Genomic DNA, 25061 nt, shown 5'->3' with positions numbered 1-25061 from the left:
TATTTACAAAAGTGATTTTGAAATGTTTAAAAACCATTTAAAATATACAATTTTTTAAAAATAAATTTTTGGAGGTACCCTGTTTGCCCCCCCCCCTCTTCCCATAAAAATCTAATAATGACTTTTTTACACGAATATTTTTAGATTCGCAAGGCTCAAAAATTTATAGTATCATATATATCCTGCATAGTTTTCATATTTTTGATATTTGAGTTCTGTGACGTTTGAAAAAAAATAAATTTGTGTTCTTATTTATTTATACAACGAAATTGGTTCACATGACAATGGTATAATTTGCCGTATTGTTTTAAATTAGATCTCTGTTTCTCCGTATATCACAAATTGTAAATTCTTCAGTAAAGAATTTCATCGGATCCGAAAGATGTTGTAGTATACAGTGTCAGAGGACAATAGCAAGATGACACGTCTTTGTCAAATATCAAAAGTCCTCGATATGCTCTCACGAACATAACTCTCAAGTGGAGCACGCCAGGAAGATTGAGTTTCAAAGTGTATGGAATCATGGTCCAATTGAGAATCGCCTTCAAACTTTTCTTACATGAAACTTATTCTTACACCAAAATCGTCTTTCGTTTTATCAAAAAATCAATACTACATACAATATCACCTACACTTTTTATGTCAACTCAATTTTTACTACTGAATTATACGAAATATGCATTTTATTTTTTTTTCATTTTTTGCGCTCCAAATAAAAACGCGTAATTTATCAGTCACGAAGTTTAAAAATTTTTATTGACTATTTTTTCATATCAAACTACCGATTCTCGTTGACGCGTTTCTTCGTCAGCTCACTAAATTTAACTCTAGCGTTAAATAAAAAATAAAATTAATCGTTCATTCAAAAAATAAATTCGAAGCATAAAAATATTTATTTAAACTTTTATCAGGCGTAAAATATATAAAATATATAAACTTTTTTCTGCAGATAAATAAAAATGATATAAATTCAGGACGATTTAGTTTCAATAGATCTCTTAAAAAATTAATAACTCATAATATAATAATAAATATATATTTATTTTCTCAACAAAGTTGTTTATTTATTTACTTTACGTCGTTAAAAAAATATAACTGCTGTTTATTAATTAAAAACATAATATAAAAGTTTTTTTACTGGCAGTTAAAATTTATAAATTGTCATGATCGAAATGGTATCTCGGTACGTCTACAGTCGCGATATTAATATAGATCGGGGCTCGTGCTTTTGATTACACTATAAACTCTCCCACTTGTTCTCAATATGATCCATACATGTATATATATAACTAATGTATAGTATAAGTTAATAAATATGTGTATACTACGCACTGCATTCTACTCTGGTGATCAAGATGAGTGCAAGACACAGTTATCGCACGTGGATTACCGCACTCATCACTTTTGACGTCCTTTTGTTAACAACATCGGCTCCCTATTCGGAGGATTTACCCGGTAAGCTGATTATTTCAATGCCATTTACACATTCGCGTTCATATTTTAATAAATTAGTTAGATTATGCATTACTCTGTAATCGGATGATGTGATTTATTATTTTTAAATTCAAATATTTATCTGTGAAATTTTAGGGCTCGAGTAAAATGAGATTAAATAAACTTTGTGTCAAACAAAAAAATATTTTTAAAAAGGACGATCTTGTTGATTTATATAAATTTTCAATTTGTTTTGTTAACGAATTGTACATCTGAGGCAAAATGAACATACTCCGTTTTTGAGCAAATAAAATTATTCAGGTCAAAATTTGAGTTTTTTTTTATACTGATGAGGTCAAGGGTTATTCCAAAATTTTGGGATACGAATTTTGTTTTTTAATTGAATCAGATGTCAGTCAATTATTTTCAGAAATTCAATTAATTTTTTATGTTTAGGATTTTACTGACAATAAATATTTGCAATGAAAATTTTTTTTTCTTTTTGTAAGTCTTTAATTATAGAAAAATTCTAAAATAAAATTGAAAAAAAAATTATAGAAATTTTTAGAGTGACAAGATCACTACACTAGCAAATTTACCAGATCTAGAAACCGTGAAATGAAAATTTAGTATTTTTGCCCGAATCTCCTTTATATAGTCTTATGAATCCTCAGAATAAAATATAAATATACTAATGAAATATTTATAAAATGAAAAATTAATAGAATAAAATATCACGGAAATGGATTTCGTGATACAGAATTATTGATAAGTACTTTATCCCCAGATTTATTAAATTTATTTATGACTTGTTTTTCATAAATATATTTATTCAATGACCATCTAAAATATGGACTACCATAAAATAAAAATATACATATAGCCATCATCATAAGAGCAGCTTAAACTTGTACATGCTCGCAATAAAGTATCCCTTTTAAAAATAAACATAGCGGAACAACTTTTTGTGATACTTGATGTGTATAAGACGACGTAAGACATTGACGTAAAGCTGTAGTAGTTTATTGATTTCACGATACACAGGGCAATTTTATTTATACCCCTTGAATCCCGTAAAATAGCGAAGCCCCAGAATGAAAACTATAGAAAATCTAGACCAAGGGCTCGATAATTGAAGAAAAAATTATTTTTCTTTACTTATACGTGCTAGCGTTATTTCAGAAGATTTCTCTGAATATCAGAGAAATTCCATACATAATTTTTTCTCTGAATATCTCATGTATGGGATTTCTATGGGATATCCCATGGGTTTTATCATATTTAAAGCCACAAGAGGGAATAGTATACTATTTATTTTTCTTCTCGTTACAACAAAAAAATATTTTGTCGTCGTTGTTGTTGTAATTCTAGTACAACAAAGAAGGAGGAAAGGGAAATAGTAAATAGGCAAAGTATGAGTATAGTTTTGGAGGACATGACAACGTAGTAATAAAAATAAATTAACATACAAGAGCGTGCGAACGTAAAAATATTAAATGCTACGAAGACAAGTGGAAAACAGTGCAATGTATATATGCTTCATTTTTGAACCTAGACATGACGCGGAAGAATATAAAAAATGTATGACGAGCTCAAGTGAGCGCTGGTGAGTTATCTGCGACCGTGAGCTCTATGCCTGATTAATTTGAAAGTTTTTTCATAAAATTAACGATTAAATTTCGCCTGATAGTTCCTGATTGTACTGATTAACATCCACTCGGAAATTGGAAGGTTTTGATTTAGCATTTATTGGTGCATAGTTATAATTAATAAATTATAAAATTTTCCTTAGTGAAAATTTCAAAGGTCGTTTACGAGTCACTGATCTATTGATACAATTGATTGCCGTTTACCTTTCACTTGGGTTTTTTGTCTGACATTAAATTTTCTTATTCTACTGGAGAGTCAGGAGCTCACGTATTCTTCAGACGAGAGAGATCACGACCCGCTCAATAAGAAGTCGTTTACTCAGCTGTAAAATACTCACTAGGGACTAGTCTTTTTTTATCAATTAAACCTGATCAAATATTGAGTAAATTAAACGTCTGAGTTATTAGAGTGGGCATTCGGTATCGAGGTAATTAAAATTTTAATTAATTATATAATTATTTCAGAATTTATCGAGTCGAGACAGTTGAGAAGAAATTTGGCCAATTCGAAATTTAAAAACCATATCGACTGGCTGAAAAATTACACATTGAAACCGCTGGAGCAAGACGACAGCACTAAGTAAGTTTGGGGGTTGGGAAAGTCGACAGATTAATTAATTGGGTTAATTTTTAGGCCACCCCCAGTGTGGGAAAGGGAAATAAAGCTACAGAGTAATGAGGAAGAAAATAAGAAAGATGAGTGGGATGAAGAAATGCAAGAATTGACTAAAAAGCGATTAGAAAAGTGGAAAAACGTTGAGGAAAATAGCGAAGAAAAAATGAAAAATTTAACTTATGTTGATAAAAATGAATCAAGTGTAAAAGGGGAAGTGAATTTATCGGAAATAGATTTTTCTTCAAATACACTTGCAAAGGATAAGAAGGTAAAGGGCGGAAGTGGGGGTGGGGTTGGGGTTGGAGGTGCGGGTAAATACTCGACAGAGGCACGACGAACTTTAAGCAAGAAATTAGACTTTGAGAAATTCGATAATTCTTCTTCTAAGTCAGAAACTTCACAAGCCAATGGGTTAACCCAAGATGAAAGAATTGAGTACCAAAGTGGTCGGTGGGGCATGAGTATGAAAAATCCCCCGGTGGATTTTTTGATGGCAATATCGAGGGCCGATGATGGAGACGAAAGTAAATTCAAAGACCGTGAAGGCGTGGGGGTTGGAAAAAATTTTAAAATAAATCGTGGGGAGGCAGAAGAAGGAGGGAAATATGAAAGTAAAGAAGAAGAAGAAGAAGAAATAGTGAATAAAGATAAGAAGTTATTCGAACCAGCGAATAATTTTTCAAGCGATCGGTGGGGTATGAGCGTATCCTCGCCACCAGAGCAATTCCTCAGGGAAATATCATCCAATCGTTTTCTTCCAATGTCTATTGATAATTCTGGCTTTGGACTATCGGCTCCGCAAATTACCAGTGGACCCACTGAGGCTGCTAGAGTGCTGACTAATGAGCTTGCTGATAACTCTAAGAAAGATGCTAGATTAAGAAGAGCTTATAATCGAACAGATAATCTGACATTGGAATTGCGGAACACGAGAACAAGAACATTATCACCAATTTTTATTATCGGTCCGAGTTTTTGGACGTTAAAATTACCCATTAATTTAAAACAACGACTTGGAATTATTCCAAATGAATTAGCAGAACCACCAGAGGAAGAGAGAGATAATAAGACGGAGAAAGAGACTGAGACAAGTCCGTTGAGAAATATTCATTTAACGAATACCAAAATAATTATCGGTCAAACGCGTGTCGCTAAACCCTCCGACCCAGATAATTATGAAAACGAGGATCAAGATAATTATCATAATTAAATTCAGTTGCGGTACAATATTTAAATAATAGTCTGTAATAAATAACTGATTTATTTAATTATTGATTAACTTAATAAATATTTTTTTAAATAAAACACCGGTTCTATTTACTCAGAATTTATAAGAGTCACCGACGCAATGAGTTTTATAAATTCATAGGCATGTTAATGGAGTAATCAGGATTTCCGTAATACTGCAGTAAATTATGTTATGTTTTTTTTTTTTTTTTTTAATTTTTTGTTATTTATGGAGAGAAAATAATAAAATGGATGAATAAAAAAATAAGTTTTTATGAACGGAAAATATTTGTTCATAAAGGATATGAAGAAAGCTTAAAAGATTCAAGTTAATGCGGTTCGTTAATCCTCAGACATTTTGATGTTACAGAGAGCAAATACTTAATTTCCTATTCAGAGCAGACGTAATCCAGGTCTTAGCCTCTAACTGTGACCGCTGACGGTATATAGTGCTGCTGCTAAAGCGTATGACTCTTTATACTGACTCTATCTACCACTATTACTACTACTACTACTACTACTTCTACTACTACTACTACTACTACTACTACTGCATCTACTACTGTTGCTGCTCCAGCTCCTGATACTGCAAGTACCTGCTGCAACATTTTCTATTTTCTTTGAGCATCGCAATATCGCTCGTATTTTTTACTCATATATAGTAAGCTTTTTACTATCTTGTTTTTTATTTTTCAACGTACGTGAAAAAGCTGAAATAGGATATTAAAGCAGTCGGGAAGGGCTCGTGATAAGCACACAGTAAAAAAAAAATTTTTTTTACACGGTGTCTAAAATTATTAATGAAAAATTTTTATTTGCTTCCCTGGAATTATTCAGAAGATTTTAATTTACTGATAATTTCGTAAAGATGATTATTATTTTTTTTTTTATCAATTTAATAATTATAATTACACTAAATTCAAACGACACGGTCAAGTTTTATCGGAGGTATTTTATTACAAACTCCAAACATCGTAATAACTGTTAGCATTATTACTCTTATCGTAATTTTATATTTTTCTCCATTACTTGGTCTTATAATTACGTCAGCTATGGCAACTCGATAGAACTATTTAATAATATTATTTTTATTTAATTATTTTTTATGTTTAGTAAAAAGTAAATTAAACATTTCGTGTTTATATCCTATGAGAAAATATCTTTTTTAGAAGTACGTGAATCAAATATAAAAAAAGACTTCAAACAGTATAAAAATTGTACATAAAACGAAATTGCCTATCAAAGAAATGAGAAAATGTTAAATTTTTTTGCTACATCTATAACTTGTTAAAGTGATTGACGATGCAAAGCGAAAATTTAAATTTATTTTGTGTGTTACTTGTTTTTGAAACGAAATGGATTTATAATAATTATTATTATTATTGTTTCTTTAAATAGATGCGAGTTTGGTTGATGTATAAAATGTAAAATGAAAGATAATTTATTGAAGAAATGGAGGAATATTTAAGTAAGCTTTTAGTTCGCGTTTATATTCAAGAGTAATTACTGGTGCAAAGTAAAAAAATTAAAATCTCTCGAATTAAATTTATGTTTTACGATTTTATGAAATTAAGATAAAATCTAATTAATACTTTAGTAACATTTGTTGATTCTGTTTATGTAAATATTGAATGTAATTAAAATAACTTAAATTTTGAGATGATCCTGGTTAGCAGACGATTGACAATTTTTGGATTTTTTTTTAAACAAATCAATTACAAAAAAAAAAAACTAAAAATATGCACAAGTAGAAAATTTACAAGACTATAAGTGCAATTTTTTTAAGTATTTTTTTTTTTATAATTTTTTGCTTAAAAAATAATCCAAAAATTTTTAGACGTCGGCTGACTTCAGTATCATAAATTTTTTAGACGATCCTAAAATTAGCAGACGATTGACAATTTTCGGATTTTTTTTAAACAAATCAATTACAAAAAAAAAACACTAAAAATATGCACAAGTAGAAAATTTAAAAAACCATATGTGCAATTTTTTCAAATATTTTTTTTTTTATAATTTATCATTTTTAAAAAAATCAAAAAATTATTAAACGTCGGCTAACTTCAGTATCGTATTTTTGAGTGAATCAAAAAATTAAATTTTCCTTCTACTATCATGTTCTCACCAGGTCGCTAGTATGCGATCGAAAATTATTTGAAAAAAGAGATTTTTTTTTATTGTAAAGTAAAAGCTCTCGATTTATACAGTAGTTTTTTTTTTTTTTTTTTTTTTTTTTATAAAAGAAAAAAACTCCAGAAAAAAATTGGTTGACTATTTGTACTTAAATATTTTTTTTTTCAATTTCCTTAATTAACTCAATAAAACATAGAATTTAACATCAAGTAAATGAAGATAAACATTTTTATTTGCCGACAACATCAAACAGTTATTGACGAGTCGGAACATTTAAATAAAATGTTATTTATTGAAATAATAAAATAAATTGATATTCATCCCAGCAGAAATAATAAATTTAATTGATATTTTTAAAACAGCAGTAGCTGATTTTTTTCTTTTTTGTCATTTATTTATTTAATGAATACAAACAAAATTTCATCAGAATAAAAAAACTCAATGCAAATGTAAAATTTAATAACTATTTGTTGAGCTTCACGGATAGGATTAAATTTATCGTCCAATTTAAATCTTCCAATTAACCGAATTATTCTGATCAATGAGCGTAAATGCTTCTAAGTTGTATAATTCGCATACTTTAATGTTTAAACTTTTTAATCAAACGCTATCAACACATAAATAAATAAATATGCACATATATATTGTACAGAGGTTAATTGTCAAGGTTTATGGTTAATAATTTATTATTTTATTACCCATGCAATCCAACTAATAATTTTTTTAATCATTCATGTCAACATCGACCGACGATTTGTAAAGTAATTAGTGTCCTTTTAAGAGTATCGAGTTATTAAAACTTAAAATTGAACGTTATCTATACGATCCATTGTTGTGGTTAATAGAAAATAAAAAAGTGTTTATTGGGCAATAAGTTTGTGACCTATCACCGCACTTATTTAAATTATTTAATTGAAAAATACCGTAATTGATTCAGAAAATTTAATTATTGATGATCTGTTATATTTTTTCCAAAAAGTTTCGATAAATTAAATTGTAAGAAATTTGAACTGAAGCTTTACGTTTCTTGTAACCCCTAGAGGAAGTGTCTGACCGCGGGCAGCGCCAGGGCTAATGCGCGCCCTAGTGAGGGTCCAGCGCACTACCAAATTTGGATGGGAGTTACAGGCACCGAATTTGAACTTAAAAAAAATCTATATGAGCGTTTAATTAAATGCAATTAGGGAATGTTAAGACTGTTAAGAATAAAATAGATAATCAATCGATGTTTTAAAATAGGCCACGTTAGAAGAAGTCGATGAATTAAAGATCCAAGAGAATAAAAAAAATTTTAGATGACTATTATATTCACGTTCTACAAGATCTATAAGAGGGAAACGAGATAGTGCGTGAAAAACGAGGACATGTGAGAGATAAAAGTAATTTTTTTTGAGTCAGAACAAACGGAATTCAGATCAAGTACTTTGAGATGCTAAAATTTACCCCTGAAATGAATTCAATTTTTGAATCTAAAACAGCTTCTGGATAACTTTATTAATAGATTCACAAAGAAATACTTGATCTGGTTGTCGCGCTGATGAATTAACGGCTCGTTTTTATAGTTCGCGGTTCTCAGTTTTTGAACAAAATAATTAAATTGAGATAAATTAAAAAATTATACTGACGATATTAAAATATAATTTTTTAAATTTTTAATTTAAAGTTAAAGCGATTTATAATTGAAAAGTTTTGAGAACCCTGATAAGGGATCTAAATTTAAATGATAAAAATTTATTTTAGTAAGGAATATTAATTATTAATATTTTTTGATGATAAGTTTTATTTTATTTAAGTTATTATAGAGATTGACAATGTGATAAAATTTTTTTATTTCGCAGTTTAAATAAAATTGGCTAAGTGACAGTGAACTCGTTAGCACATGGAACTTTATCGCATCGTTTTACACCAATAAAAAACAATTGAACGGTAAAATTACAAAGGAACATCGATGTATTCAATTCACGTTAAAAATTATAGACTACGGCTGTCAAAAAATTTACCTGACAACGTCAATTGGTTCACCATTTCCATTTATTTAACGGAAATAAAAATAAATATTTAAAAATCCTCAAACCATAAAATATTTCTAGTTCGATATAATTTTTCACTCTGTTATTAAAAAAAAATCTATAGAAAACTCCCATAAATTTTAACGTTGTCACTAAATTTCTAACAGATTTGCTTTATTATTGAGTCCGAATTTGAATTTATTCGGACCAAAAACTAAGATTCTATGCATCAGATCTGCTAACTAACTATAGTACCCTTTCTATAATCGTCTGTTTTCAAAGCGGAAGTAACACAGGCTTCGTTTTTGATGTATCCAAAAATAATCCGCCGCAGAAAACTCAACCGCACATCAATTCGCTCATATTTATTTTAAATCACAAATCATACTCAAATCCCGAGTCAAAATATTAGACGTAAGTTGAACGTTCTTAACGTTTTGAACGTAATTTGAACGTTCTTAACGTTTTAAACGTAAATTGAACGTTTTGAAAGTAATTTGAACGATTTTTTTGTATTTTGGTTCATAAAAAAATTGGTAATTTTATGAGTTATGATTTTAGTTAAAACGTTAAGAACGTTCAATTTACGTCTAATATTTCGACTCGGTATTATTTTAATATAAACAGCCATTTAACAATAAGTATTGGCTCAAACAAGTAAAATCATTGGTTGGTCCGAGTGATAAAACGGTGGATTTGCAATTTGCTGAGTAGAGAATGGCATAAGGCCATAGCATTACGGTTCAGGTCTGTTCAATGAAACTTTTAATGGGAATACCAACAAAAGTTTCAGAGTTTGGAAAGCACTGGTAGCTGGTAGGTGTAAATGTGGGTACCCAATTGAACTCGAGTTCTGTGTGAAAGGGGACGTCGTCCTCTACTTCCCTCTCTCTCTCTCTCTCTCTTTACCACCCAGTACTCTCTTCAGTTTTCAAACGATTTTACAGACTCTCGAATGTACGCTAATTACAATAATTTCACCGTGACCAAAATTTACAACACTGCGTGTCACAAAAAATTAACTAGCGTTAATTTACTTCAGCGAAATTTAAAAATCAAAATTAAACTTTTGTTTCAAATAATTAAAGTAGTCAGTGGCAATAACTAATGACTAATATCAAATATATTATGTAGTATTCACCAGAGCTTTTTACATAATAACATTATATCAAACAGTGACTATTTACTTTTGGGAACATGACTGTATTTACTATAGAATAATGACGCTATTAATTAATATATTTACTCTTTGTGCTGTTATAATACACATTACGTACATTAAACATACGTTAATGTGTTCAATAGATGTGCGTTAATAATGTATTAATCCGAGCTACCGGTATCCTATTACAGGATAAAATTATTGAGCCTCTATACTCCAGCAATAAAATATCTAAAGCAATAACTGAATATTGTTTTAATAACGAAAAAAAAAAAAAAAAACCGGGTAAAGATTTTTACAGCAGTAGCTTTGCTACGGATAGCATCGGATATATTTCCCAATTAAATAGTCGCCTTGTTATAAAATAACCGTAAAAATTCATTTATCCACAGTTTATATATACTCTGCAGCGGCAGATTGTGATAATAGTGTTTGTGAGCGTAACCAAGACGTGAACGAAAAAAATTAAATAATAACATGGTTAAAAATGTTTTCACAAACACAAATTTACTCTATATATGAATGCGCTAACTGTTGTTTAAAGTTATATATAGACAATCGATTGTATTGTGAGAGTATTATTTAAACACCGAGCACTTTTTGGTTTATGGTTGATAGTTGATGGTTACTAGTGGCTAGATAGACGGTAATTACGTTGATGCAAACTCTAGATTCGATAGTTTCTCTCCATACATGAGCGAAAGTAAAGGTTTTAATTGCTATTGTATGTGGTTTTGAATTTCACTCTATTACTGATTGTAAATACGAATCCGAATGGTTTCGATTCTACAATTATTATTGTTCGGTGCACTTCTATCAATTTCGGAGCATGGTGAGTGAACAGATATTTCATTTTACTATGACTGATATTAATAGATGATATATATATTTGGTTTTTATTTTTTTAATTCAATAATAAGTGAATAAAATAGTTATGAATATTTTCTACGCAGTTTATTGCCTCGATGATTCGATGAATGCCCAGCTAATTTCATCGATAGCACCTTTATTGAATTCCATCGCTCAGTTAAGTGATAAAAATTCTATTGACAATAACGGAAGACGTTTTTTTGAGGACGGCGAATTTGACTTGAATGATTATGGAATGCAGTTATTTCCACAATCTGCTGCGGATGCTGATGATTTCAACAGCCAGTACAACGTCAATATTAACAAGAATCTTAATGGAAATTTGCCGTGGACTCAAGTAGGTTATTCATTTATTTGCCTAGCTGGATTCAATTTTTTTGTAAATTATTTTACAGCCGAAAATGAAGAACAAGTTTTTGAAAAAGTCGCGGGAAGATCGGTGGAGAGATCGCAAGTTCAAGGAGTTGAAGCGGAATCAAGATTTGCGTGACATGATGCAAAAAATTGTGCCTCGAAATTTTGACCAAGTTTGTGTTTTTTTTTATCGATTAATCAATTGATTCATGTACTGGTGGTTATTAATTCGAGTGTTTAATTCAGAGCGGAAGAAGAAATGGGGCACGGAAATGCCACGACAGCAGTGAAGAAGAATTCCCTCCAGCAGATGACTGTAACTGCAGCATCGGGGGTAAACTTTTACGGCAGATAAGATTTTTGAAATACCAGATTGACGTCTTGGAGAAGGAGGTGCTCGAAAATTACAATACAGACGAAGATACGTCTTGATGTTGAGTTTAAATAAATCAATACTTGGTACAAACTAAGATATACTTGTAACAAAATAAATAAAGGGAGCGAAAGAACCTAGACGTTCACGAAAATCGACAAGGCTTTGCGAAAGAGAAACCGTAATAGACCGGGGAATATCTTGTTCTATATTTTTTTTATTTTGGTTCACGACTTTACGTTCTTCTTGTTCTCCTCAGAAGCCAAGTTGGCTCGTAAACTAGAGCCGTGAATTGTGTAGCGAGCAGAAGAGGTGAAAAAAGAAGAGAATAAGTGGCGGGTGGTGTTGGAGCTCAAGCGCAAAACCGTAATATCATCTATTGGATCTCGCGCCACTCGCTCGTAAACTTAAGACCTACAGACGCCTGCTTGGAACCTCTACCCCGTCGTGACATTCCTCTTACTATTACTCCTTGCACCTATTCCTGCACTCCCTCGAGCATCTATGTCTACGTTCCCATTCTTTTTTCAGATTCTATTCCAACGAATTCACTAAATTTTCAGTTTTCAAATTTATTTTTCATATTGACAAACACTCCTACAAGATTGTGATTCATTCGCCTTGTAGACATAGAAATTTTACGAAAACATCGACTGTTACCGACTCCAGTACCAGCACTCCTGGTTTGAGTACCGTCGGTTCATGTTTAACACCCATCAGATGGCGATGAATGAGTAAACATTCATACTGCGTCCTATCCATTCAATCTAATAATTCCATAGCAAACCCAATCACACATATATATAAATATACAGACACATATACATTCATTTTATGCTGTTGATTCGTGACGCGAATTAATTGCTTTATGCACAAAATTATTGATCGAAATATATTGGAGCCGGAACGAGAGAAAAGTGAAAACAAAAATGAAAAATAAATAAATAACGATGATATTTGAGCGTTAAAACGAGATTTAAATCGCACGTTTGCCTGCTGATTGGAGAATTTAATTGGAGATGTACGAGCTTTGGGATAGTGATGAGCTATCGTTGCTATTGGTACTTTCCTTCCACACACAGCAATTTAACTTGTGCATTTATATCAGCCGAAATTGGAAGCAAATGGTAACAAGTAATCGAAAATACCTAAACATCTGCGGTGATGGTTTATGATCATAGAAATTAAAAGGACACGGTGGAAATTCTGAGCCGCGAATGATCAACGAAACTAAAACTCCCTATCTCTTACTGACAGTGGCTATAAAATACCATCACTGCCGGTGCTGTTGGAGTTGAGCCATGCTATGGAGTTCACAAACTCTCAATCTATCCTTCAACTTCGACACTCGGCAACTCCAGTTCCATTTATATCACATCTCAATCTCTAAATTAATTCAATCTGCTTTATATCTCATTCGCCGTAGCCTATCAGCTTGAAATGTATAATCTCTCAATTGAATTCCCTAGCAATTTGCTGTTACGAAATTGTAATATCACTTATTGATGGCGTTCCCTTATATCCCTCATACTCATAACAAAGTTACCGGCTGCACTTAAAACACTCAGATCATCAAAAAAGTATCTAATGAATAATCCATTAATGCTAATCTCGCCGCGCATTCAATCGCTCAGTAAAAAAAGCTCTAGACGTTTTTCAGAAGCTAATGTCAAGTGAAAATTACGCCTGCTAAAAACACCAGACATCTCACTTATTCTCTCGCTCAGCTTTAAAGATGCCATGGCAGAAATAGATCCGCGCACATGGGCAGCATATACTCGTAAATGTGTCTATGTACTTGAAGTTAATGCCTTTACTTTCTCTACAGCAACCCACTCTCTGCTACGATAAAACCGTCCTATTACGTGGCCCGCAGTTGTTAGTATTCAGTAGAACATGGATCAGAAATAAGTTTCTCAAAAACTCACCCACAAAACGTAACCGAGCAGACCCGTGATGACAGCTATCATAACACCATACGCAGTCGGTAATGCATCCGGTTCATTTTCTTGTCCCATTTTTATAAATAGCTGTTTTTTATGTCCCTCGTATATATAAATATATATTACACAACTGTCAATAAACCCACAAGACTATCGTCAATAACGCACACGTGCCACAACACTTGTATCGCGTATTAGTTTAATCAAATGTACTCGAATGCGGACCGATGAAATTTGATTGTCCTAGTCTATTGATGGATATGGAACCTCTATGCCCTGATATATATGTACATATGTATTTATATAGATATAGGTATAGATATAAATGTCATACACGATCAACCATGAGAACGAGGACGAGGATGAGGATGAGGATGAGGATTGCTGATTCTATCAACCTTTCCCTCTCTCTTGGTTTCGATTATAGCTCGGGAAATGTAACGACAACACAAGCCCTGAATGTTACTGGTTGACGCTTTGTCGACGACACACAACAATCCTGAGTGATCGTCGCTGACTCGTGGGTTGTCAGCTGAGGGTTATCGGGCTCGTCGATATGCGTGCGGATTTTAACGAAAATTTGCAATCCCGATGCTCAGCGCCGTATGATGGATCCAGCGATACCGCAAACAGATGATTGGACAATAGCTTCTGTATATAGATATATATTTATGTACGGATACTAGACTATGCCGTTGAACGAACAATTATCACAACTTTTATAAACTTACACGAGTTTTTTTTTTATTTTTACTTTTAATTATAAATTTAATTAACAAATGCAAGTAATACGCGAGTACGAGTATGTAATCAGTGCAATGGAATAACGGAGAATGTTACTAGTCTACTCGGGTAGAGTCTCTTGAGCTCTTGCCCTCCAATGCGCAATTGATTTTATAAATAGATTCATAAACTAGAAGAGGCGATATTCAAGTAAAATATAATAAACATTTCGTTGAAAATTTTTCCGCAGCAATTTATTTAGAATATTTTTATTTTATGAAATGAGATTGCGTTTATTTAATATTTTTTTTTTTTCGAGACAATCTAAATGGAGAGCGAAGAGTAGGTTAGTGGATAAGTTTAATAACCGAAAGCGCAGTAAAACAGATTTCCCCTGCGTTTTTATTTGCATCACGTGAGAATGGAAAAAAAGTTGGAAAACGAATTCGAGGGTCTGGTTAAACTTTGCGGATAGCGGTGAGTAGAGGACAGGTTGAAAGAGAAGGAAAAAACGTTAATTCTGAAATGTATGGTATATGTATGTTGTATGAAAGTAAGTTGGTTTGTGATAGTTGAGGGGTTGGATGCATAAAATGCAATTCGTTGGGTGTCAGGTTGACGCTGTCCTTGTTCTCTTCTCTCATCTCGAGTCAACTCAACTCATCTCATCTCATCTCATCTCGCTTGTTCATTCGACGATGCGACTGTTGCCAAATTTAATTGGATTTATCGATCGGTTTCTCAATTCTACGGGTGCTCGGTCGGGTGTGCGCTGCATAGTGGGCATTCGTTTGTATAAATGGAAAATAACTATCATCTGTGAAAATAGTTCACCATCGACAGCGTAATTTATTTCGTCTGTTTGTATTTATCTTATTGGTTAAACCAAAATGTTCGGGCGTATTCTTTATTTATTTTTAATTATTGGCAAACAAATATCGGTACTTTCAGTAACGATGATATTAAATATTTATGACGACTCGAAACAACTTGGACCGACTGTTTGGGTTTTGTCTAAAATTCATGAAAGAAAAATTGCGGTTGTAGGGCTCAGATGAATAGAAAATATAAAAAGGGATGACAGAGGTGTTGGAAGTGTAAGAGACGAGAGTGAAAGATGTGTTGCCAGGCGATAAATTTCATGGGAGACAAAATTTTTGGTGGAAGCAAAGGGATGTAAGGGACATGTCGGAACGTCGGTGTCGGTTCTAACATACGGCCTCGAGTTTAGTTTGGGGATGGAGAAGGCGAATGGTGACTGAAATTTCAGTATGATGAAGCACGTCGTAGGCTGATCACGTCTCTCCTGCTGTCGCATTTCTGGCACTTTGAAATTCGCGATCTGCCACCGTGTCTTTACACGTTACATTCGTCTTTCACTGAGATGACTCCGCACATATTTCTCTACATGTCATCAGGGAATATCCTCATGACAGAGTTATATGCATCATAAATATTTTTTTATCCCGACATCAATTTCAATACAAAATAAAGCAAGTCATTTCCATGATTTCTTCACACGATTTTTTTTATCGATTCACTTCACCTGATTTTCAAAAATTAATAACTAATTCAACATTCTAATTTACTAGTGCAAGTAAAAGTAGGCATCTATGTCTCGATGAACGGAAACTGCAAAATTATTTATCTCGAGAGTTAGGTCGCAATCTGCTTGATCTTCAGTAAAGTTCTACTTTATCATAAGATTTTACCCATCAACTATCAGTAAGACATGTCTCTATATTACCAACACGAGATACCTTATCAACAGTCGTTCAGAATCGATACTGTCTGTAGATAAGGTAGATATTTTATTCATTAGTAGCTGTAGGTAACGTAGGCATGGTGAAAATTCCAACAGTTCACAAATTAGAATAATTAAACATTTTTCGTGAAAAAAGTAATAAAGCAGTTGAGAAATAAATTAAACAAAATTATATATTCAAATGAATTAATAGAGTGAGAAAGTGCAAAAGAAACGATTTAAAAAATAAATGGCGTAATTACAAGCCGAGCTTGACGGAGGATAAAAATAGTACGCGAATGTAAATTTAAAATTGTAGAAGGCAATGTAATGAAAATAAAAAACATAAACATAAATAAATAACTGGGACCCTCTTACCTACATTGGCGCTTATATATGTATATTTATTTATAAATGTATGTGTATATGTATATAAATAGCAAATGAGAGTTAAAGTTCGCGGTTCGGTGAACGTGTGGAACACTGACGTACAGAAGGGCTTTAACCGTGCCCTAATTACTGGTAATTAGATTACAAGACACGCGGGAAGGTGGATTGTTGCATAAAAAGTAAAGATAGGATGATGTTTAAATATATGGGTTGCTTACCGCAGATGTTGTAGTTTGCACTCCCGGTACCTTGGCTCCGAGTCCGGCGAGTCCGCCGAGGCAGCGCTGCGCACAATCAGGATCATTGTCCTCGCAGATAGGACAGCCCACGGCAGCACCGCCGCGTTCTCTGAGCACATGAGTGCTGCTGTTGTGAGTCGTGTAGCCCTGATCGGAGCTCGCGTTAGAATTGGGTCTCGAGTCGTCCGAGCTGTCAAACGGCTTAATATTTTTGTTGTTCGCCCGGTGAATTATTCCGACGGGCTCCCAGATTTCACTTGTCGAGGATGTGTAGTAGTTGTTATCCTTGGTCTCACGACTACGTTCGTCCACAACCTTGCCCGCTCGTGCTACTGTCACCTCCTCCTTTGTCACCACGCTTGACTTTACACTCAACGACGTCTCCAATCGCACCGGAGCCCTTGTAAATTATTTATAGCTTTTGCTTATTACCATTTATGAGGTAGTAAAAAATAACCCCAACTCAAGTGCTCAAAGTTTGCACTTTTATAATTATAATTAAAGAAAAAAAAAAATATTTAAATAACAGACTAGGAAATAAAAGTGATTATTTTTTGCTACCTCAAAATTCCAGCCCTAACGAGGATCTGATTGAGCAGATCACAAGGCGGTATCTGACCGGTCAGCATCGCCTCGCGAATTGCGATGCCATCGGGACCCTCGAGTGCTATCGGCACGCCGTTTATCAGCAGCACTTCTTCTTCCTGCACAGATGACTTTTTCTCGCAGTCGACGACCTTTACCCCGGGTCCGAGAATCGATTCCACTGTCGACTGGATCTCATGGTCATCCATCTCTGTATAGGGTCAATTTTATTCAAATTAACCCACACTCAGCTCAGTTATTTTTTAAAATACACTCGTACGAATAAAATATCAGGAATGTGTCGCATTTTTATTACTTCCGCAGAAAACAGACAGTCGTTTTTTTAAAACAAATCAACAATTATTTTCTTGCCTCAGCAAGTGATTCATCGCGTCATCAAAAATTCAATAACAAAGAATATGTACAAAGAAAAAGAATAAAATATGTATATATGAGTACTCCAATTTCAAACAGAGATGTTAATATTGAGTTATTTTTATTCAATGTCGTGTCACAATAAATAATATAACAATACTCGAGCCATACAATAGAATGGAATATAGAAGCTCTTGGTTGTAAGAACATCAAGGCCCGGTTGTCTTGCGATGCTCACACCCACGAGCGAGCACGTGGGTGCCAAAATATATAAATCCTACAAATCGACATGCCGGTCAATGCAGCGGATATCAGAAGCATCAACAAACCCAAAGTTTATTTATTCCGACGTGAATTAACTCGGGCTTAATCGGTCCATCATCAAAATCCTACACCCTCTTTGTTCGGATGTTGATTTTTGAGTAAAAGGTTGAGTCCAATCAGAAGAGACGCGTATATGCACACTGGGAAAACATTAACACGCTCACAGAAATAAAATACGAAAACATTTGAGAGAAAGAATAACAGACAGTCGAGAATGAGGAATAAAAATATATAATTCTATATTGAAACATTAAACAAAACCGTATGAAGTCGAGTTAAGCTTTGAGACTCGAGAAACAAGCTTGTAAGACATGAATTTTATTTTATTATGCACACTGTGCGCTGAATCTTGTATTGGAAACGTCTGGTCCGACTATCGAGTTGTACTTATATTTTTATATACTCCCCTTACAACCTTATTTTTATTTATATATATTTTTCATCATTATTTCCGTCTGCGAACCTGACGGTATCATTCGAAAACTGGCTCTATATTTTTAGATTAAATAAGGGATCAGTCAAGAGATAAAGTGAGAATATCTTTTTCATAAAAAAAAGGAAATTGTATATATATATGTGTTATGACATATCTTTCACGATCTGTTATGTTTGTATACTATACTAAATGCTAAATGACAAGTGTCAAAATATAAATTAGGCTATTAATTACTTGAGATGTTATTACGATCAATTAAGATGCGGTATCAAGATCGAGATCTCGAGTAAGGCCAAGGTTAGGACATTAATTAAAACTAGTGTACTTTTTTTAACTTTGGTATGCAAATGTGCTGGAGTCCCCGAGGACCGATTTCATGGACGAGATAATTCGATCGCGTGTGTGCCATATTTAGAGCCGTAGATCTCGTGAGAATCAAGCGCTAGTGTATTCTATTTAGATAGGAGACGCGGGGACAGGGATGACGCGAAAACTGAGGTAAGCTCATGCAGCCGGGCCCTTTCATGTAAAATTAATTGTCTGTGTCCTTAATTGAAGAGCAGGTGTTTGCGGATATTCCCTGTCGCAATAGACGACGTAAAAATAATAACGCGTTATACATATTTTACACCGAATAATTTCGTTTTCAGCTGCTGCCTGGTGTTTTATCTGTTTGCATGTTTTCGCTTTTTTGAAATTTACTTAAAGGTGTCAGTATTCAAATACTTTTTTTTTTATTTATCATATTTTTGAAATAAATTTTATGACGCGAGAGAAATGGCGGCCTTATAATTATTTTCGAAATGACTTTTAATTTTTCGAGGCAACTTCAATTTGGCCGAAAATATAAAAAAATGATTTTGGTAAAAATTAAAAACTTTATTTAAATTAAAATTAATTTTTACCAAAAAAAAATATTGTAATTACAAACCAGAATAATTTCCTTGAATAATTAAATTTCATAACTATGAATTTAAATTATGGAAACACGTTATGAGTAATTAAAACGTCTACATAATTTATAATGTATAGAAGCGGTAATTTCAAAATACAAAATTCAAATCATGAAGTTAATTAATATAATAATAAAAGTTATTTAATTTAAATGAGCATATCAACGAGCATTAAAATGTAATAAAGCCGCATTAAAGACGACATAAATTTCTTGTATTTGAACAGCGGTTCAAATTATATTAATTATAATATCACTTGACTGCAAAACGTAAAACTACCTGATAAAATTTAATTACATTTATTTCTAATGAGCAATGAGCAAAATTAATTTTACCAGCGACCTCAAGATATGAGAAATAAAAATGAAATAACTGCTGTTTGAAAAAAAAAGAAAACCTCGAAAAAGACATAAAAATATAAATAAAAGTTGTGTTAATTTTCATTACGTCAATTTCACTTTACAATGCAAATGGTTTAGCCTTCATTGCGTTTTACATCTTGCCAGTGTCGAGTATCACTTATGAATTTTTAATGCCGCTCACCACATCAAACATCACCCTATTACACTTAATATTTATTTACTCAGCTTAAATTTTACATTTTTTTATTACTATTCAAAAGTATATACTATTTTTATTGCTAATAAAAATTTCAATTTATAACATGTAAATTTATGTGGGTATTTATTTTTATTGAGTACTAAATACTGATAAATAAGAAATGAAACCGTAAACTCGTAGCCTCAATATTATGTAAATAAATCGTAAAAAGTTTCAGAGAGCCCTAGAGGAACAAAGTTAACTCGTTGTTCGTTACTCATATCCTAAATTGTGGGGGAATATGGATGATGTATGCACTCGTTTACTCGACCAAGCACCGCGATAAATACCCTTTCCCTTGTATACAAGTTTACAACGAGAGTTATTGCACCAGGTATACTTTTGCTCTCAAAGTACGTGTATACATCTGTCGATACATATATGCACACAAATATGAATATCGATATAGATATGCTACCGCTGTATGAAGTGGATGCACGATTGCCTCAATAACTTGATATTTTTCGCTATTTCAACGTTCAGTTGTTTAACAATTGCCGTTTTCACTCTAGTTCTAGTATTTCATATTTTTCAAATTTAAGTGCCAATTTAGTGACAAAAAAAAAATACTGAATCTGTTTGGATGCTCAATTCCGAAATTCAATAATAGCAGAGTTTTTTGGTGTATTTTTACTTTTTATGACTTGAACATTGTCTCACTTTTTTAGTTTTTTTTTAATTTACGTTTTTTGTTAAAAAAAAAAAAAAAAAGTATTTCCAGACCTAGTGTAAGTTCAATTTAATCAGATGAATTTCGCACAAAAATAAAAATTGACATCAAGTGATTGGTAAATTTTATTTCTTGAAAAAAGTTCAAAATTTGCCGCTTTATTTCAAAATTCCGAAACTCAAACGCTTACAAGTCAAAATAGATGACGTCACTTCTGCATATTGACTCGATGAAAAATTTTGTTTGATCTCAAATGTCAAGTTCTAATAGAATCGATAATCAAAACCGACCCAGTATCAGTTTTCGGGCTCGATGTTAATTTTACAAATAAATAAATGACTAAGAAACTAAAACTATAACAATGAATGTTATAAATTGTCCCACATATTCGCAGCTCTGGTTTAGCTTTTACTTGTGCTGCAACTACTCAACCGCTTTATAGTCACTGGAAGTAAAAGAGGGTGTAAAGTACCACGAGATGAAAGGGTGCAGACTGCAAGTCCTGGCAACACCCTTACTTTGAGACTCAAGCTGAGTGCACTCAAAAGTACTCAGAGAGAATAGAAGCACAATGACCTCATTCGTTGTGCGGTAACCCAAGATTTAATTTTTCATCGATAGTCTTGATACCGTAGCACATTTTACACTAAATTTCCATTAAATCCGTGTAATTAGTCCACAATACTGCATTAAGTAATAAATAATTATTCTTACAACATTTTATTCCCAACATTACCGCACAAGCTTGCATTTTCAGCCCCATTAAAGTTTAAAAAGTTTATCCATGCCGACATCCCTTTTCAGTTACACGCTAACCCGCGTCAGAAACACATGACGTTCCTTCAGAACTTAGACCCAACACGTTTAAACAATCCTCCCTTAAGATAAATCTACAAAATATAACTTCAGTTAAACACGGTATTTAACTCAATTTTACGCGTGCGATTATTAAAATTATAATTTTATAAATGAATTCCCTACAAAAAGAGGAAAAAAAAAATAAAGATATTTATCAAACCCGTGAAAGTACAATGCAGCTGTTGTGCCTTAATACGGCGGCGCGGTGACGCGAATAATTGGCACAAATACATAAAGATAACCAGCACAGCATAAAAACAACAACAAAAAGAGCTCAGCTGATGCAGCTTAAACGAATTAATCTAAGCGTCCTACAGCCGACTCACCACTGGTCAGACTTAATATAAATGTGTGTGTGTTTTTGTGTGTGTAATAAAGCTAAACTAAACCGCTCATCGCAAATTCGAAAGTTGGATTTTCTTTATTTATAAAACTTTCTCTTTGCCTTCGAGGCCCATCAGACTTTGCGTCGGCTCTATTTCCAAAACAAACAAACAAAGGAACGTTTGTATCGCGAGTACGATTAATCGGCGCTAAATCGCTTAATCTTCGATATCTCGAGAAATGAGGATAAGTGTAATTTTAAAAAGCGTTATATTATCATTTATTATTTATGATAAATATATAGATATATAGATATCTAATAGCTGTTAAAAATATGACCGATCCCATGTTGACCGGAAGTGGGTCCGGCTTCGCTTCACGGTCCACTCGATCGGTTCAAATCGCGCTGGCATCAACATCTGAATCTTATCGATGTTTTGTTTCGCATTTATGAAAATATATATGTTCATATATTTTTTTTCATTGTTATGAATTTATATGGAAATTAATAATCAGCGGAAAGCGAGATATGAATTTAAGAATGAAAGTGGAAAGTGTAAAAAATAAAATTTTAAGTTATGGTTTTATATATATATAGAGTAGTATATAGAAGTATGGACTAAGATTAGGTAATAAAAGTTTAACGATGTGCGCTATTTGCACACGAGCTAAAACTCTCGATGAGTATTCAGATTGCGAAAATTTTAAAATACAGGAAGTGAGGGCATTTGTTAAAACACTCATTGCGATAAATACATATATGTCTCATATATAAATATGAATTTATGTATAGATTTATCTGTGTGTTTACGATTATAATAATGCAGTATAAGTCCCAGAGCGCATGTCGCACGTGACTGACTTTAAGTTTACTATAACATTTACGGTTATATATTATCTCCTACGAACTATATACGTCTGAGTTCATTATATATTTAGTATGACGCTGTATATATTATTAACTATAATATTATCTGACGATGATGAAAAATAAAGACGCTGATGGATAACCGCAAATCCGTTAGCTGTGGATTTTATTCTCAGTACATCATGTTTACCGCAATTCCTAATTTAAACATAATAGCCGTTACTTGTCTGTAAGCTCTATTTAATGACTTTTTTTATTTTCACGAGAGAAAACCAGAAAAAAAATTTATAAACTAGTTTATTTTTTAGTTAATATTCTACGGTAGCAAACAATGAATGGGTCGTAAAAAATTTTAGATAAGAATTTATAAGGGTATTTTATGAAAATAGTTTATCGTGTGTGGTCAAGAGTCGTGGGAAAGGGAATAAGTTTAAACTTTTTTTCGCGCTCTATATATGTTTAAGTTTAAGAAGACCAAAATAAGTCGTAAGGGAAAACGCGATAGAATTTTTTAAATGTATCTGAACATCGGAACGTTTTTCGTGCAACGAAAATTAAATAAATTTATGTAATTCGACTTAAGGGATAATTAGGGATGGCCTGCAATTTTCAGCTGACGTCCGAAATATTTTAGAAATCTGTATCCAGTAGATTTTTTACTTTGCATTTCGCTTTTTTGATTTCGCGCCAAAACAAAACGTTCTGATGTTCAGGTGCATTTTTTTAGTGAAAAATTTAAAAATCTAGAAAAGTCACTAGAAAAATTTTTAGTCGAATAAAAATTTGAATTTTTTTTTTTAATAAAAAATGAATTTCTAATAAGTCATAAAAAAATATATAGACTGAGTACGCAGTTCTTATAATAATATACATTGAAATAAATATATAAACGTAATAGAATTTCGTCGAAAATTGTGAAGATGGTTATATATATATATATTTATGTCGTTTAGTTGTGAGTCTGGTGCACTCTTAACTTTGATGTGGCTTCACTCAACTCGACTTGCTCTTTACTTGGACCGCGAGAAGCAAAACGCCCGCGGCCTGTTTTTCCAGACATGGCGAGACGTGTCCAACAGTTTCTTATTAAACTGCAGCCATTAGACGCAATTGTAACGGTAACGATCTTTGTACGTGAGCACGCGGTTATACTACTGTTATCGATTAATTCTACGATCGATTTGTTTTTATTTCCCTTTCCTATTTCCTTTTAGCTTTTTATATTAATACTCTAGATTTTATATTCCCTTCGTGGGGATTGTGTTTTTTTATCGATAATTAAATTGAATTTTTTTCTACATAAACTTGATGGAAAAATATTTTTAATAGTTACTTTTTTTTTTCTTTATTGAAACAATTGGTTCGATTAAATTAATTTATCGACAAAAAATATATAAGTCATAATGAAAAATAAATAGTCCTGTTATCCCAAAGTAAATAAGAGATTGTGTTTTATAAATAAATGTATAAAAAAAAATCGTAGAAATCTCGATGTGGGCGATCTCCGAGTCTTATAAACATTGAATCCGTGACTCTGCCGTTGGCCTACATAACGTTTGGCTCTTGTTGTTACATTACATGTCCTCAGGCGTCACTTATTTGTAGTACAATGGGAAATAAAACCGATGGGAATATAAATCAACCAGGACACTGATATCAAAGCTTAGAATCCGCGATGTTTCTTTACGTACTGTCACCTCTAATTACGTATTTCAAATTCATACTTTATCTCGTGATCTGAGTACTAGTATTTTTTAGTAATGAATCATTAAATCAAATTTATTCACTCTAGTCTATGTGTGCCTACGCGAGCAAAATTCTCTCATTGGCCATCTCGCGGAAAAAGTGAGAAACTTCTATCAGCTTTTCTCCTCCTACCGAACTCACAATTGCTCTCATCATCACAATATTTCTCATATAATTCTATTACGTCATTTGATTTGAACCATGTATTGAATAGCGAACATAAATATTATGATATTCTTGTATATTTATTTAAATAGACATTGTGTAAGTTGTGTAATTGGTCATTAGTCATTGGTCATTATATTTTTCTCAAGTCTGTCACTATTCGCATAATAAATTATTGTCTTGATTTTAAATTCAAAAGTTTTTGATTAAAAAATTTTAGGCTCCATTTTGCCGCCCTAGACTTAATTTGGTTTTTTTTTTAGACAAGATATATTTATTTATTTGTATATA

At 32.5% G+C, this 25061-nt stretch overlaps 3 protein-coding genes across 3 annotated transcripts in view; 2 read left to right on the top strand and 1 right to left on the bottom strand.

Annotated features, from left to right (window-relative positions):
- Positions 1-25061, bottom strand: part of LOC130675449 (uncharacterized) — a 188385-nt gene that overhangs the window by 95149 nt on the left and 68175 nt on the right. The window lies entirely within an intron of this gene.
- On the top strand, positions 1330-5004 carry LOC130675452 (uncharacterized). Its single transcript, XM_057481157.1, has 3 exons — positions 1330-1455; positions 3549-3663; positions 3718-5004. Exons 1-3 carry the CDS (start codon positions 1356-1358, stop codon positions 4907-4909), a joined length of 1407 nt encoding a protein of 468 aa, XP_057337140.1. The 5' UTR covers positions 1330-1355; the 3' UTR covers positions 4910-5004.
- On the top strand, positions 10759-11999 carry LOC130675457 (uncharacterized). Its single transcript, XM_057481163.1, has 4 exons — positions 10759-11062; positions 11184-11437; positions 11496-11627; positions 11701-11999. The coding sequence occupies exons 1-4, from the start codon at positions 11005-11007 to the stop codon at positions 11884-11886; spliced, it is 630 nt and encodes a 209-aa protein (XP_057337146.1). The 5' UTR covers positions 10759-11004; the 3' UTR covers positions 11887-11999.

This window comes from Microplitis mediator, chromosome 10 (genome assembly GCF_029852145.1).
Source record: "Microplitis mediator isolate UGA2020A chromosome 10, iyMicMedi2.1, whole genome shotgun sequence".
NCBI lineage: Eukaryota > Metazoa > Arthropoda > Insecta > Hymenoptera > Braconidae > Microplitis > Microplitis mediator.
This window is presented reverse-complemented; position numbering and strand designations above follow the sequence as displayed.